Source organism: Xiphophorus couchianus, chromosome 22, assembly GCF_001444195.1.
Source record: "Xiphophorus couchianus chromosome 22, X_couchianus-1.0, whole genome shotgun sequence".
In the NCBI taxonomy this organism is placed as follows: Eukaryota; Metazoa; Chordata; class Actinopteri; order Cyprinodontiformes; family Poeciliidae; genus Xiphophorus; species Xiphophorus couchianus.
Window position 1 is genome coordinate 21727046 of NC_040249.1, and position 14789 is coordinate 21741834.

General features: G+C 34.8%; 1 protein-coding gene across 3 annotated transcripts in view; it reads right to left on the reverse strand.

Moving 5' to 3' along the window:
* Positions 1 to 4422: 4422 nt before the first annotated feature.
* cfap46 (cilia and flagella associated protein 46) overlaps positions 4423 to 14789 on the reverse strand; it is a 51992-nt gene continuing 41625 nt past the window's right edge. For 2 of the 3 annotated variants that reach the window (XM_028007634.1, XM_028007635.1), the window contains 13 exons: positions 14439 to 14590; positions 14094 to 14200; positions 12948 to 13024; positions 12539 to 12700; positions 10596 to 10681; positions 10110 to 10170; positions 9250 to 9282; positions 8482 to 8575; positions 8277 to 8389; positions 6619 to 6697; positions 6317 to 6453; positions 5349 to 5447; positions 4423 to 4704 (listed from right to left, as the gene is read on the reverse strand). In XM_028007634.1, coding sequence (XP_027863435.1) covers positions 4592 to 4704; positions 5349 to 5447; positions 6317 to 6453; positions 6619 to 6697; positions 8277 to 8389; positions 8482 to 8575; positions 9250 to 9282; positions 10110 to 10170; positions 10596 to 10681; positions 12539 to 12700; positions 12948 to 13024; positions 14094 to 14200; positions 14439 to 14590 — 1313 coding nt within the window. In that variant the 3' untranslated portion in view covers positions 4423 to 4591. Of the gene's footprint in view, positions 4705 to 5348; positions 5448 to 6316; positions 6454 to 6618; positions 6698 to 8276; positions 8390 to 8481; positions 8576 to 9249; positions 9283 to 10109; positions 10171 to 10595; positions 10682 to 12538; positions 12701 to 12947; positions 13025 to 14093; positions 14201 to 14438; positions 14591 to 14789 lie in introns of those variants that run through there. The other variant, XM_028007636.1, reaches the window with a different exon arrangement.

Genomic DNA, 14789 nt, shown 5'->3' on the forward strand with positions numbered 1-14789 from the left:
GTCAGATATACACTTTAAATGTATATTTTTCAGCTACATTCGTCTTGATTCTATATTTGTGAGCAACTAGTGAGATTTGTTTTGTGAAAAACATGTCACTAGTTGTAGGAATAATCCAGATTCACTTTGAGTGCATGTTGAACGTTCACCTGCTAGACGCTTAGGCATGTCTAGACACATCAGAGCTTCAAGAGGACATGTTCAGAGGTGTCAGAGTATTGTAAAAGACAAAAAAACCCAAAAACATTTAGCTGGAAACTACTAATCACATACCACAACAAACTGCTTTGCTGAAGCCGATATCATAATACAAGCTGCAAACACAATAAGTCCTACAGCAGCACCGCCAGGAACAAGAGAGAGAAAATTGAACTCTGGAAGCCAAAAAATAAGGACACTAAACACTTAATTATCTTTTTATTCTGACTTAACTTTCACAAAAACAGCCACTTGGGTGACATTACAACCTAAACGCTACCAGTTGGTTTCTTTAATACATTCATGGTGCCTCAGCAAGACTCAATGACAGGTCTGGTTTGCTGAACTTGACCCAGAATAAACGTAGAGGACTCTGATTTTATTTATCCTTATGTTTCATCCAGCTTTTTTCGTCCCCGTCTCTGATGTGCTGCAGAGTGAACAGCACACTCTCTCTGACCTAGTTGCATACATACGGTGCATGTAAAGGTCAACCAACAGGCAGGAGAACATCCTCTGGCTGATATTGCATGTGTTAATATTTATAATGCTTAAGCACTTCAGAGGTGAATGTAAAAATGTTCTCTTGGAGCTGTTGCATGTACAGGCTGCCTGTGTGTATCCAGCATGTATGCTTGCATGTAAAAAGTCTCATGAAAAAAGACAAAAGCAGTGCAGAAACAGTCAGGAGTTATGTTTTGAGAATTATGGGATATAGAAAAGCCTTATCCAGCAAAACTCTCTGACTGCACTCTGACAAATAAGCTGTCTAAAAACAGCATGTTGAAACAATTATTTTGTAAATGTTACATGGTAATCAGCATTTTTGCACTCAGCCATACAGGAATAAATTGTGATATATTTCTTCTCTGCAGTGATGACAGTTTTCAAACCAAAGCCGTACATTTCCTATTTTCCTTTCAAAAGTAATTTTTTTTTATTCTGCTCAATATAACAATTGCATAAGTAAAATTAGGACATGTTGAACAATTATTTTTACATACAGAAAAACTGATTTGCTGATAGAAAGATGGCATTAAGGAATCAGGTCAGAATTAACTCCAGTATTAACTTTAATATGTTTAAAGGCCATTTATTGTCATTTAACAACTTTTCTTTGTGCTCAGTTCTATTCACTTCCATGTTTAACAAATTAACCAAGCACAAGTCATCATATATCCCCCTAAGAATGATGATATTACGTACATAATATGAAACTTGGGGACATGTGAAACGACCCCCCCAGGATGAAAACACTGACACTAATGGGAGTTCAAAAGGAGAACATTTACATGCTGGTTTGTCCAGGGAAATGCAGAAAATCAGTAGAAATATTGTATAAGAACAGCAGTCTGTAGACCTATCAAACCAGTACCCTACCTAGACATTTACAGAGCTCTATGGGGAAACCAGTCAGTAACTGACCAAATGGTAAATGGCAGCTTTTTTTAAAACATAAAAAAATGCTATGAAAAATCTTGAAGGTCTCGTTGAACGGAGATGATTTTAGGATTTTTGGTGTGGAGGAGCGTCCACATGGATTTGGCATCTTGGAAGACGAGGAAACCTTTGAAACCAGATTCCAGAGAGGATAAACTTCAAAACGTCAGATTCATGTTTCCATGGGAACCACATCATTGTTTTAAGATGACGACGTCGTTGATGTACAACTTAACTTAATGACAATTAACTTTGTCATTTAACAAAGTTAAATGACAGAGCAGGCAGTACCACCTGAAGTTATTTAAAATTACATTTCCAATTCTAGTTCCTACACATATGAAGCTTTCACTGGGAGTCCAAATGTCAGAAGCTGGTCTTCTGGGATTTGGTTGACTCTAACACTGATCCGCTTGAGGAAGTGGATGTTGGTTGAAGGTGTACGTTTATGCAGGTGTATGTTTATAGGGTGAACGTTTACAATGCTCCTTGTGTTGGTTTGTTGCTTATTCTCCACAGGGTTCTGAAGTTCATCTAAAATCCTGTCTTGATAAAAGGCAGCCCACAGTCTCCACCCAGTGGGAAGCTCGATCAAAGGAAACACTGGTGCCACTTTGGGGAGTGGTATTTGGTCAAGCACACAAATACAGTACAGACCAAAAGTTTGGACACACCTTTTAATTCAATGAGTTTCCTTTATTTTCATGACTATTGACATTGTAGATTCACACTGAAGGCATCAAAACTATGAATAACACATGTGGAAATATGCACTAAACAAAAAAGTGTAAAACAACTGAAAATACCCCTTATATTCTAGTTTCTTCAAAGTAGCAACCTTTTGCTGTGATTACTGCTTTGCACACACTCTGCATTTTCTTGATGAGCTTCAAGAGGTCGTCACCTGAAATGGTTTTCACTTCATAGGTCAACCTGCCCTGTCAGGTTAATAAGTGGGATTTTTTGCCTTATAAATAGTCATGAAAATAAAGAAAACCCATTGAATTAGAAAGGTGTGTCCAAACTTTTGGTCTGTACTGTACATTTAAAAAAAAAAAAATAGTAAAAGGGAATACAATTCTATACTTCAGTGCTTTGTACATGTAACCTTCTACAATCCAAACTGGTTTCTGGTTGCAGCTTTGAAATGGCTTCTACTCATGTATAAAAGGAACAATTTTCTATCCAATTAACTCCAGGCAGCAACGTAAACATGATTATGTTTCAGCTGTGTATTTACTCCCACTGTGACCTCTACACTAACTCGGTTAAGCACTCGGATATTTGCATGAGGAGAGAAACAATGTGGTAGTAATCTTATAGTTCTTTCTATTTTAGTTTAGTTTAATTTGAGCTCGGTGTTTTCATTAAAATGATGACATGTAAAAATCCTGGCATTAATTTTTTACTTTGAGAGCCTATTTTTCTCAAAGGGTTTTAACTCTAACATTTGCATTTTAAGATGAAATTATTGAAATTAATGTGTGGATACAACTATGAGTATCTGAAGCCTTGTTTTCATTAAATGATTGCTTAAGCATCTCCCAATTAATGGGAGCTCTACATGGCTGTCAGGTTACAATTTGATTACAAAAAATCCAGTTTTGGTGACATTTTAATATATCATTATTTTTCCGTCTTCGGTTAATTCTAATAATGCCACACTAGAAATACGACAACAACACAAAGCTCTGTGTTTATCTTTGGTTGCAAAATATCACATTCATCTTTTTTACCTTCAGTGTTGTACCAGTTCGTCCTTAACATGAACTGGCTCTAGGTCTAATTCATGGGTAATAAATTCAAGGTTTAATTAGAGAGGAAAACTCTCATGACCAAAATTAAATGCAGATCACGATACACGATTTGTTTTGATTTTACGGCTTTAAAATTATCAATAATTTTGAACTGACTGAGTTGGAACCTTTCGGTATCAAACAGTTTTTCAGTTTTACTCTGTGTTTTTGACTTAGCAATTACAGATGGAAGTTAAAAAACAAAAACAAACAAAAAAAAACCACAATGCCAGATTCCGTCTGAATTAGTGAGATAATAATAAAATGGTTGAAAGTATTCCAGACTACAAATGTAGTCTGAATAGTTTGTTCTGTAATCAAGATTTTCTGATTATAAAAGATTAAAATATAATAATTGTAAGCATGATAGGATATGTGGCGCTTGACTGCCAAGGTAACCACATGAACACACTAAAAAGCTGAATAAAACTAAAAAAATGAACACACACAGGGAAACAATCAGCATAATCTACCAGTGTTGATGGTTACAGCATGCTGTTTCAGTTTACATTAAGTGAACATTAAGTTTAAATCCAGCATGTAAAAAACAACAAACAAAAAGCATAGCTAAATTCAAGATTTTCCAAACAGAGTTATTGCCACTTGCTTATTTGAATAGATCCGTGCAGAAAACTGCTTACATAATATGAAAAAATGTGAACTACTTCTGTATAGAGTGAAAAGTAAAATACTTAACACATTTAACTTTGTTCTGAATCCAGTCAAGGCGCAGAGCCATGCAGCATTCTGAGCAAAACATTTGTGTTTTTTATTTTATAATATAATGAGACTTACTGAGGCCTATCACAAAGATGGAGCTTGTAGTTCAGGTGTAAAATTTTGATATTACAAGGAATTCATCTACGGTGAGTTTCAAAGAGCTGTAAGTTTGTTTCTCTGAGCTGAGGGAAGTTAGATATTGAATTTTACATCTGCTGTGTGTAATATGAGCAATAAAAGAACTGAGTAATAAAACTGCAAAGTGGAGAACATGAGCAAAGATTCTAGGATCATCTTTAATGAAACTTTTAAACCCTTCATATAACAGGAGATTTACTGCATCATATAAAGCAATAAAAGAAAATCTCTCAGGTATTTATCCTTGCAATCATTTTGAACTGTGAAATGTGGAGGAAACATTGAGACATTACACTATATTATGAAACAATGTAGTTGGGAAGGCCATAGAGAATGCAATTGTAGGCTGCTGGGGTGAGAGTTGAAGTGTGTTGAACCTTGTTTTCCTTTGAGTCAGTGGTGAGATCTTGATCTGCAAAAAAATCAAAATAAAAAAGTGTCTGGTACTGGTATGATTATGTAAAGTATTTTCTGGAGTGACGTCATATACACAGTAGAAATAAAAAAGTTCTGTTGAAAAAATGGAAAAAAAATAAAACTCTCAGAAAGGATTTCAAACCTTTTGGAAATGTAAAAAACATTTATCCCATACAATATATCAGGGAAAAATATGTAAAACAGTGCGTGTACATGCTTGAATGGATACTTGGTTGAACTACATTTGGATGCAATTCCATCTTTCAGTAATTGTTGATAAGAGGTTTTCAGTATCTAACACCTTAAATTTGCATACTCTCCTCTACAAATGTTTTAAAAAATTTATTTTAGTTCTAAATACCAGATAGGCCTTACCTAAAACTTAACATTTCTTTATTTTGTTGATTTGAAGGTATGTATTTTTATTTTTCTTCGAAGATTTTTGTTTTTTAAAATTAAAGGCACAAAGAATTTTGAAATGATTAATCAAGGTTGTTTTTTTGCCAGGATTTAGCAGAGGTCTACAGAATTTTTAAACTTTGTGAATAAAAATGCATTGGTGTGATGCACAAAAATATAATGAACTAATAGACATGACAGTGTGAGGCTGACTGAGGTTGAGAGTGGAGTGCACAGTACCATGTGTTTCTGTGACCTTGTGATGTGGCATTTCAGCATGCTCCCGTCCCTTCAAAGCATGGATGGCATGGCCAGAGGTCTCTTTGACCCTCAGCATTTCTGCAACAAACAATGACACAAACTATGGAAAAGCTCTGGAAGGAGAGAACAAAATTATGTGAAAGTTAGAACCCAAAAACCTTGAAAAAGGTTAAAATTTTCATTTCCTTTTTTTGCTTGTCTTAAAAGTAGAGATTGGGTTTTCGGAGGGAGAATTCGCCAATGCAGCAAAATCTGAATTTATTTAAACGTGCAGTTTGTAACTTTTATTAAAAAAAAATAGTTTTTTACATATTTGTTAAAACTCTCACCATGTCGTTATGAGACAGATAATCCGTGAAAAGATCTAACTCCTTCACCTTTTCCCTGAGCTGCTATTACTATCAGAAAAAATGCATCACTCCTGAATCTTTCTGACCAAGAACAACCAATCAGAGCTAGCCAGAGCGTCTCAGCGCTGTCAATCAAACTCATGTATTCACTACTAATACTGGAGAAACAATTGATTGTCACAGGAAAACCGTTTATCCACCATCATCAGTGGCAATGCTAACAATGGGGGAGTGGGAGGAAAATGAGCAGCGTTACATGAAGGGGTGATTGATAGCGCTAAGATACACCTCCTGGCTGTGATTGGTAGTTTCTAGATAGCACTGGGAACACTGGGAGAAGGCATAGGGGTTAAATTTTTTCTCAGACTACCTACCTCAGACCATATTGTCACGACATTATAGAAGTTAGATAGCGTAACTTTAAAGTTTTGACTAATTTTAGCCAGGAGTCCCAATAAATATGTAATTACAACGCTGATTGGCTGCAACCCAATTCTGAAATTCTCCTTAGGGAGCAAAGAGAAGCTCATGGGTGTGTGCACAGCGGCAAAAGAAACATGAGGACATATCCTCATAAAGCACAAATTTAAAACGTACTGTCCAGCACAGCAGTAAGATCTTGTGCTTTCTGTTGAAGAGTGTTGTGCCACTGGTTGAGGACAATGCAGCCAACACCAGTCAAACTCAACAACAGGGCGGTCTCCAGGGGATTCTCCAAGGTGAGCAGTTCAGCACTGTAGAAGACAAAAACTGTGAGGTCTTTTAGGACACAAAGGCAACAGTTTTTAACCACATAAAAAACCACAATTATAATACAGCCAACACAAATACAAAGCCACTAATGAAGATGAGTGCAGACTAAATGAAAAAAAGAAAAATTGGTTGAGAATATTCAATACCTTTCTTGAATTTTATTTCTGGATGGGAGGACTTTCACTTTGTTCTGAATCCGGTCAAAGAGCAGAGCCATGCGACATTCTGAGGACAGCAAACGACATTATCAGAAAAACTATTTTCAATAAAGTGCAACAAAAACATAAATCCTCCCTCACCCTAAATCTTAGAGTGAACTAATACTTTTTCACTGCATTGCATACAAAAATCGGATTCTTTGAGGCTTTTTGAGAGTTAAGGAAATGGAGTTAAAACTCATTTCAATTACAGATGCACAAAAATAATCTAACTGTGCCATGTCCTAATTGCCAGACAGATAATATCAATAGTGTATGCTGTTGAGAAACAGCTGCAATTCAATCCATGTTGACGGTCACACTATAGTTAGCAGCACTAACGCCAGACTGCTGGGTGGCCCATGTGTCCGGCCTGCGGCAACAAGCCAGTCAGGCCTGACACTATGCCAATCACTCTGGAAAATTAGAAATATTTGTAGACTGTCTTTATTTGATGCTACGATAATTTTTTGAAGCTTTTTACTGGTTTGATAGCTAACAGGTTCTAACAGGTAATTCTTTATTTTTAAGTCTTGTTTGAAGCTTTGGGAAAGAGAAATTTATATTTTCACAGTTAACCATTTCAGTTTGAAATGTTTTTGTTAAATATTTCCATGCTGTTATTAAGCTCAATAAAACAACGTGAAGGTTTCGAGGATGTTTTTTTGTTTTTTAATGAACACTGTCAAATCTGTAGAGCTGACCTATGTCTTCTTCAGGTAGTAAAGGTTGTGGCGTAAAACTAAATTAAAAAACAGATTTGAACAATCCTTCATAAAAATAGAAGTTTAAGTATATTAACATAAAATCTAAACCATAGATGCTTAAATGACTTGCTTTTTAAAAGGGCAGATTTATCAAACTGTCAAATAAGTTCAACAGAAATTAGTCTTGTTTTCTCTTCTTATTTGCTTAAAGCATGTTGCTGTACTAAGTGTTGGGAATGTTTCATCTTGAGATAATAAGTTTAAAAATATTAGAAATCCTTAAAATAACTAATTACATGCAGCAACAACAAGGGCACAAGTCATTCTTTGCAGATGATAAATCTGCATTCTCCAGTTATTTTTTAGCAGGGCAAACTTGACAATGTAAAGAAAAAAATAGACAACTTAAAACCACATCAGTTTGACCTTCTACTTAAAACAGTAAACAATAAGAGGTCTTCACTTCCTCACACCACTAACATGTATTTTTAAAATTTGAGAAATTTATTGCTAATTAAATCAAGTAGTGGTTACATTTGCGTGCTTTATGCACTATGGGAATGTAAGATTGTCATGTTTGAATTAAGTTATCTTATGAAGTGGAGAGCTTGCAGATTTACTTCAGATTTAATCAACTCATTCTTTAGTATTCAGTAACATTTTCATTTATTTTATAAATAAACATGAGTTGTTTTATTAAATCTGATACATAAGTAGTGCTTTATCATTCAGCTAAACCCATCCTTGTTATTTGCAATATTTTTGTTTTTGCTTTTGGTTCATACAGAGTACTTCAAATCAAGATATTTAATTACTGATCTCCCACATTTGCAATACATTTCTATTGTCATAAACACAGAGGAAAAAAACATGAATTGAAATTTGCTGTGTGTCCAATACCGGTTAGATTGAAGGCTGCGACTTTTGCTGGTGGAATGCTCGCCAGCAGTGGATCCATCCCCATGTAAATGAAGGCACTGCATTTGCACAGAACCTGCTCTATCTCGAAAAGACTTAACATATATAAACATTTGTTAGTGGAGAGCAAGTCTCTTTCTACGTTATATGTTACAAGTACAGATAATCTCAGCAAAAGATTTCCAACCTGGGTCTGCTGAAGAAGTTCTTCCAGAGTTGAGGAAGATGCTGCTTGTGTTGTTCTAAAACCTCCTTCATTGTTGAAGTCAGACTGGCCCTTTCTATGTAAAAAAAACAAAAAACAGTTTAGATATAGTACCTTGTATCTTTAATTTGCACACCACACAATACTGTTTAAATGTTCAAGCTTCCAAAAAAAAATTGAACAGTTCGGGAGTTGAGTGCAGTAATGATGAATCTGATCCTGAAGTTGCAAACCTGGCTAACCATTTCCACACAAGAACCAGATCATGAACTCAAGTCAAACTGGTCTCATCTGGCCTCTCAACCCCAAGATGGAAAGCTAAGCAATTCCGTTACTTTTACCTAATATTGCTCACTATTGGAGACAGAAAGAGAAATTGGCAAATGATTTGAACAGGATGATTTTCAGCCAGATCGGTGTAAGGTTGGTTGGAAACATCTTTTTCTGATCAGTACACACAAACATACCCAAGCGCAACAGCAAGACTTTTTGGTTCGATTGCTTTTAGTGACTGAAACAACTCAAAGTTAGCAAATTTTATAATCAGAGATTAGAAATGAAGTCAGAGGAAACACAGAGGTAACGGAAATCAGTTTTCTGTGGAGTCATGTTTTTGCTGTCCATAAATCCAGCTTAATACATTCTTTTACAGAGCATACATGCAGGCATACACTCTTAGTTTTATCATAGCATTATTATTATAATTATAATAATATATAATTATTACACAGTGTAAATTAGTTTTCTTACCACTCTGGCCTTCCTTGTAAGGGTCAACAATATCTTTAAAAAGTATTTTAAGGTAAAACAAACTTCATTTACTTTCTAAACAGTAAACACTTCATGGTTATTTACTACTGAACTAGTTTTGGGGGTGAGAGACACTTATTATGCATTATAAGCATTATATATCATGAACACAAGTCAAACTGGTCTCATCTGGCCAGATGAGACCAGATAATAAATATAAGTGTTATACTCAGTGTTTACAGAGAGGCAATTATGGCACAATCTTGAGGCATTCCAACCTCAAGAACGATTTTTCTACTGATTATTGAAAGGAGAATGGATTATTTTTGACTTGAAATAACAAAGATATTGATATTAACTGTTTTTATCATCTTTTCAACAAGTATTTTGGTTGAAGAAAAATTATTTTACCCTAAAAATATGAGACACACCAATAATTTGGGGCTAAAATGAAAAGTAAAATAAAATTGAAAGACCACATAAAACCTAAATCCACCAGACAAATAGATGATTTTGGTTTTAAGTGTATATAAAAGAGGGAATTGTTTCCATTTTTTCTTGATATTAAAAGAAAAAATGAAAACAACAGATTTTTTCAACTTATAATTTACTGGATGCCTGGTTCATCAAATGTCAGCCTCTATATATGTGTGCAAAGACATACAACATGAAAGCCATTAATGTAATAAAGGCAAATATATAGTAGAAAATGTCTCTGTTCTTCATTCATGCTAAATAAATTTTTCCTAAAAATGTAAAAACAGTGTAGAAATGTTCTTACCTTAGAAACATTTCTAAGTATAAAGTCACATGTAATGTTTTGTAAAGGTTCTTTCAAACAGCTTCATCGGAAAGGATACATTTCAAGTTTGTTGTGTCCATTGTGAATGTGTAGGAAGGCAACACAGGATTGGCAGATGCCTGTGTAAACAACAAACTATTAATATTCTGCTACAGCAGAAAAACACATACAGGTGGCACGACACACACTGAATTTAAAAACAAGGTATTGACTGATGCATTATACATGCACAAACATCTATAAAATCTGTTAGTATAACATGAGACAATATGCAAGTACTTCCACACTAAAGGTTAGAGTTGAAGAACTCAAAGGGAAAAACAGCTGAAATAAAAAAAACCCATAAAACTAGTGCATGACATCATTCGGAAACATTCTTTGAGGCTCCAAACAAGATCTTTATGAAAACACATTATGTAATTGATTGAAAAACTGCACTTAAAAGGCAGGCGTAAGGAACTTATATAAGTGGCATCGCTGACAGCAGGGAAAAGTTATATTACTGTCTGTATCTGGCAGGCCCGGATTAATTTAGCAAACTCACCGCTTTGATGGCTTTGCTTTTAACTCCCTGCTTCTTAGCTCCCTTGCCACCTTTGGTCTTGGGCTCCTTTTTGCTGTCACTTTCAACTACAACAAACAGGAAGCAGAGTTAATACACACACTTGTCTGCAGGCTAGTTTACACAGCTTTTGGACAGATTAAAAAAAGAAAACAACTTCCTTAGAATTTATTTGCATATCACTGACATTTATTTAAGAATGTTAGTAAAGGTAGTCTGCAGGAGGCAACCTCCATCTTCCTCTGAAACTTAAAACAGATTTTTCACTTGACTTAACTCTTTATTTATAGTTTCATTAAAATCGTCTGGGAAAGCATGTTTAAATAGATACACTAAGAAATGCAATTGTAAAATTTTCTTGTTTAATAAAGTATGACTATTTTTCACTTGTGGATGCAACAGTATAGAGAACACATTTTACATAAAGATATAAAATTAATAATCGTGTATTTAGTTTTAGAAATTTCTAAAAGAAGATAGATTTTAGATTGTGCCATCTATCTATCTTTGTAGAGGGGGAAAAAACCCAAAATAACAATGACAGCTTTGTCATTCATGTGTCATTCAGATAGAGATTGATAAATACATGAACACAGAATGATGGATAAAGCTTGTATTTTTTTCTAAAGCATGAGGAACTGTTAAGTCACACACATACACCTTCACTGTTAGCATTTTAAGATCCAAACTTTACAGTGGTACAGATATCTGCAGGATGGGAGCTTGTGTCCCAACTGCTTCTTATTTTACATTTATTAATGTGTTGCCTAAAGGACGTAAGGCATTATGAAAAGCTGTTTCATATTTGGGAAGGGGCTTTACAGAAATATTTCTAGAATAAAAGTTTAAAAATAAACCGGAAAAAAAGTATTTCGCTTAAATTTAATAAAAAAAACACTTCATTAGTCTTTTCTAGAAAACACAAAGATAACAAGTAGCTTCAGTTATAATTGTTCATTTATGCAGTGTTACTGATACAGAAAACATACACAGAATGAATAATAACCCTTAAAACTATAATTGGTGTCCAAATAAGCCAAAGCATATGAAAATGTTTTGAAGAGATTGCATCAGATAAGACTGAAATGCATGATTGATGATGCAATACTGCTTAATTTGTTGCATTCTCACACACACAGTCGTGTAAATGTGTTCAAAGCATACTTTGCACATGTCAAGATGAACTTCTCACTAAGATTTGAGTTCAGTAATTATTGAGGCAACAGTGAAACACTTCAGCTTAGTTTGTCAATGGAGTTCTTACTGGTAGTAATGGGTATTTTAAAGCCCAAAGTGTTTGTACACCCAGCTCCCAGTTACTGAAACAAGTTATCAACTTTTTGTTAGTACATTCAAATGTTGATTACTGACTACACAGTTTGAAACTCTGAATCCGATTAGTTAATTCACTGGAGCTGTTCTATGTCTAAAAGTAAAGTGAAAACAGTCTCTCTGGGCCTAAGGAGGTTTCTTACAAAATAATATATTTTATATTTATTGCTTAACAGGAAATAACAGGATGCAAAAATACTATGTCTCATTTACATATTTACTGAGGTTTTGCTTTTCTTGTCATGGTTAAGATTATCAAACAGACTTCAAAATCAAACAAAAAACAGCGAAATAATTAAAAAATACAGTTTTTAAATGATGATTTAATTGATTAAGGCAAAAAAAAAAAAAAAATTCAAACCAACAAAATATTGATATAAAGCTAAAAGATCTCCTGTTTGCAATTTCCCACAGGCAGAGCAGGTGACCCAGCAAACATGTGAGAGAGGAACACATGACCAGGAATCTGGTCAGAGTTAAGGGAAGGTGTGTCGAGCTAAATGCAATGCAATCTTGGAAGTGACACAAGCTTCTGAAACTGTACCAACAGCTAAAATCAGCACTGAAATCTATTCTCTTTGTATCTTTTATACCTTTCAGGCTTTGTTCTCTACTGAGACGACTGAAGAAAAGCTGCAGAGAAAAGTCTCGAGACACAGAAGCCAGGCCTTCCTCTTGTAGGAGAGGCAGGGCTTCCAGAGGCAAGTCCAGCAACTTCCTGTCAGCGAGAACCACCAAATGTTCTCCATTGTCAACTGCAAGAAAAAAATTTCAAATATATTTTATGACTTTGAAAATTGTATTTATATAGTTACACAGTTCACACTCTTTCTTGTGACTTTGGCAGAGTTCTATTAGTTATCAACATTCAATGTTAACATATTGGCACATGTATAGCAACAATATCACCTTTTAGATTGTCTAAAAAGAAACTTATTTCACATAATATATTTGAAAGAGGCTAAATACAAGCAGAAATACAAGTGATACTAAACACTTTACCTTTATCTGAGCTATATTTTTCTTCTTTTACTTGCTTTTGCTCATTTTCAGAGATGGGTGGAGTGATAGTCTGGGACCTGATGGAAGAATAAGGAACACAAATATTTGTATTCCTGACAGAAATGCACAATAAAGTATTTATATGGATCACAATAAGCAGAACAGAAAAATACTCTTTGGAATGCTACAAAGTGCCAGCAAAACCTTTTCTGAATTTCTTCGAGCTCTATGAAGAAATTCATAGATAATTATGAATAATTATTATGTGTATGAATAATTACACATAATTATGTAACATGTGTGATGTTACGTTATAATACACATACAGTAGTCATTTCAAAATGCAGATTTTAATGTTGCATTTCAAGAATTTGATACAAAAAGTTGAAAATGCTGACAGTCTTCCAAAAATATGGCTCCCCATGTTACAAGCTATAGATAAAGTGCTTCATATGTATAAATGGGAAATTGTGACACATTATAAAACAACAGGAAATGTAATGTATTCCTTTCATCAATCATGCCTTTGCCATATACCTTTACAATTGCTACTCAGTGGTTGTTGTGTGTCTTGTCTCTATGCTGCTGTAACTGCGAAATAATTTCCCTGCTGGGATGAATAAAGTAATTCTATTCTATTCTATTCTATTCTATTCTATTCTATACCTGGATGTCACTAAAAGACACCTGACAGACTAATGACATTTATCAAAAGAAAAAGTCCTCTGATCTGATCATTTAGAGCTTAAGCATTAAAATGTTTAAAACATTGATGCTTAAAATGGTTAAAGGGTTTGAAAACTTTCCAGTGGCACTTCAAGTGTCTTGTGTAAACCCACTTGAACTTTATAAGATTTTCTAATGTTTCAACTGCAGACTTCAATGTATTTTAATGAGATTTTATGCGACAGGCCAAGTGGAAGGAAAATACATGGTTTTCAACAGCAACAATTAATCTGGTGAATACAAATGCACCCAACACTTTTCAGATTCTTACTGTAAATGTTTAAAAGAATGTTTACATTGCCCTAAAATTCACAATTACACAGCAAGTTATGTTGGCTTTTCAAATTAAAAACTCAATGAAAAACTTTGAGGTTTGTAGTTGTGATACAAGAAATGTATAAATATTTTTTTGTAGGTCACCTGATGAAAGGGAAATCAAACTGAGATAGAAGTGGATTCAAATAGTCCTCCATTTTTTCTACTATTTCTCCGAAGTGAAGCTCTAACTCTCTGTCTTTCGTCGTGTTCTGTGTGTGAGAAGAAGACAGACAGTGAAGGCAGTTTTCTTTATTATTCAGAATTTATTGCTTCTCACCGTTGATTACTATCCTATTCAGCTACATGAAGTTTGGTAATAAAAATGAGCTGTCCCAAGTTTCCCCATTAGGTAAAAACATGTTTGAGATAAGAATTACACTGGAGTAAGCTTGTTTATATAAGGGCTGCTCTGTTTAATACACAGCCAAAGAAAAGCCTCAGCGATACCTGATGCACCTCGGACGTCTCCAGCTGGCTGGATTCATCCTCCAGGACTGAATGTTTGTTCTCTAGGCCAAAGACCCGAGTCTGCTCCCTAAGTGCCCTGAGTGCCTGCGGGCAGACTGAAACCTTTGCCACCTGCGAGCATGGCACCAGAACTGCAACAACACAAGTGACTAACAGTCAGACATGCACACTCACATAAACATTCAGGCTTTGTAATTGGTCCCCCTGAGCTCTCTCTCTCTTTCTCCCTTCATGTGTCTGATGTTTTTGCGTCAATGCTTTCTCTGCTTAATGAACTTCTCTTTGCTCTCCAGCCACAACACATTCTCTATTCCATCACAGCAGCTAGGT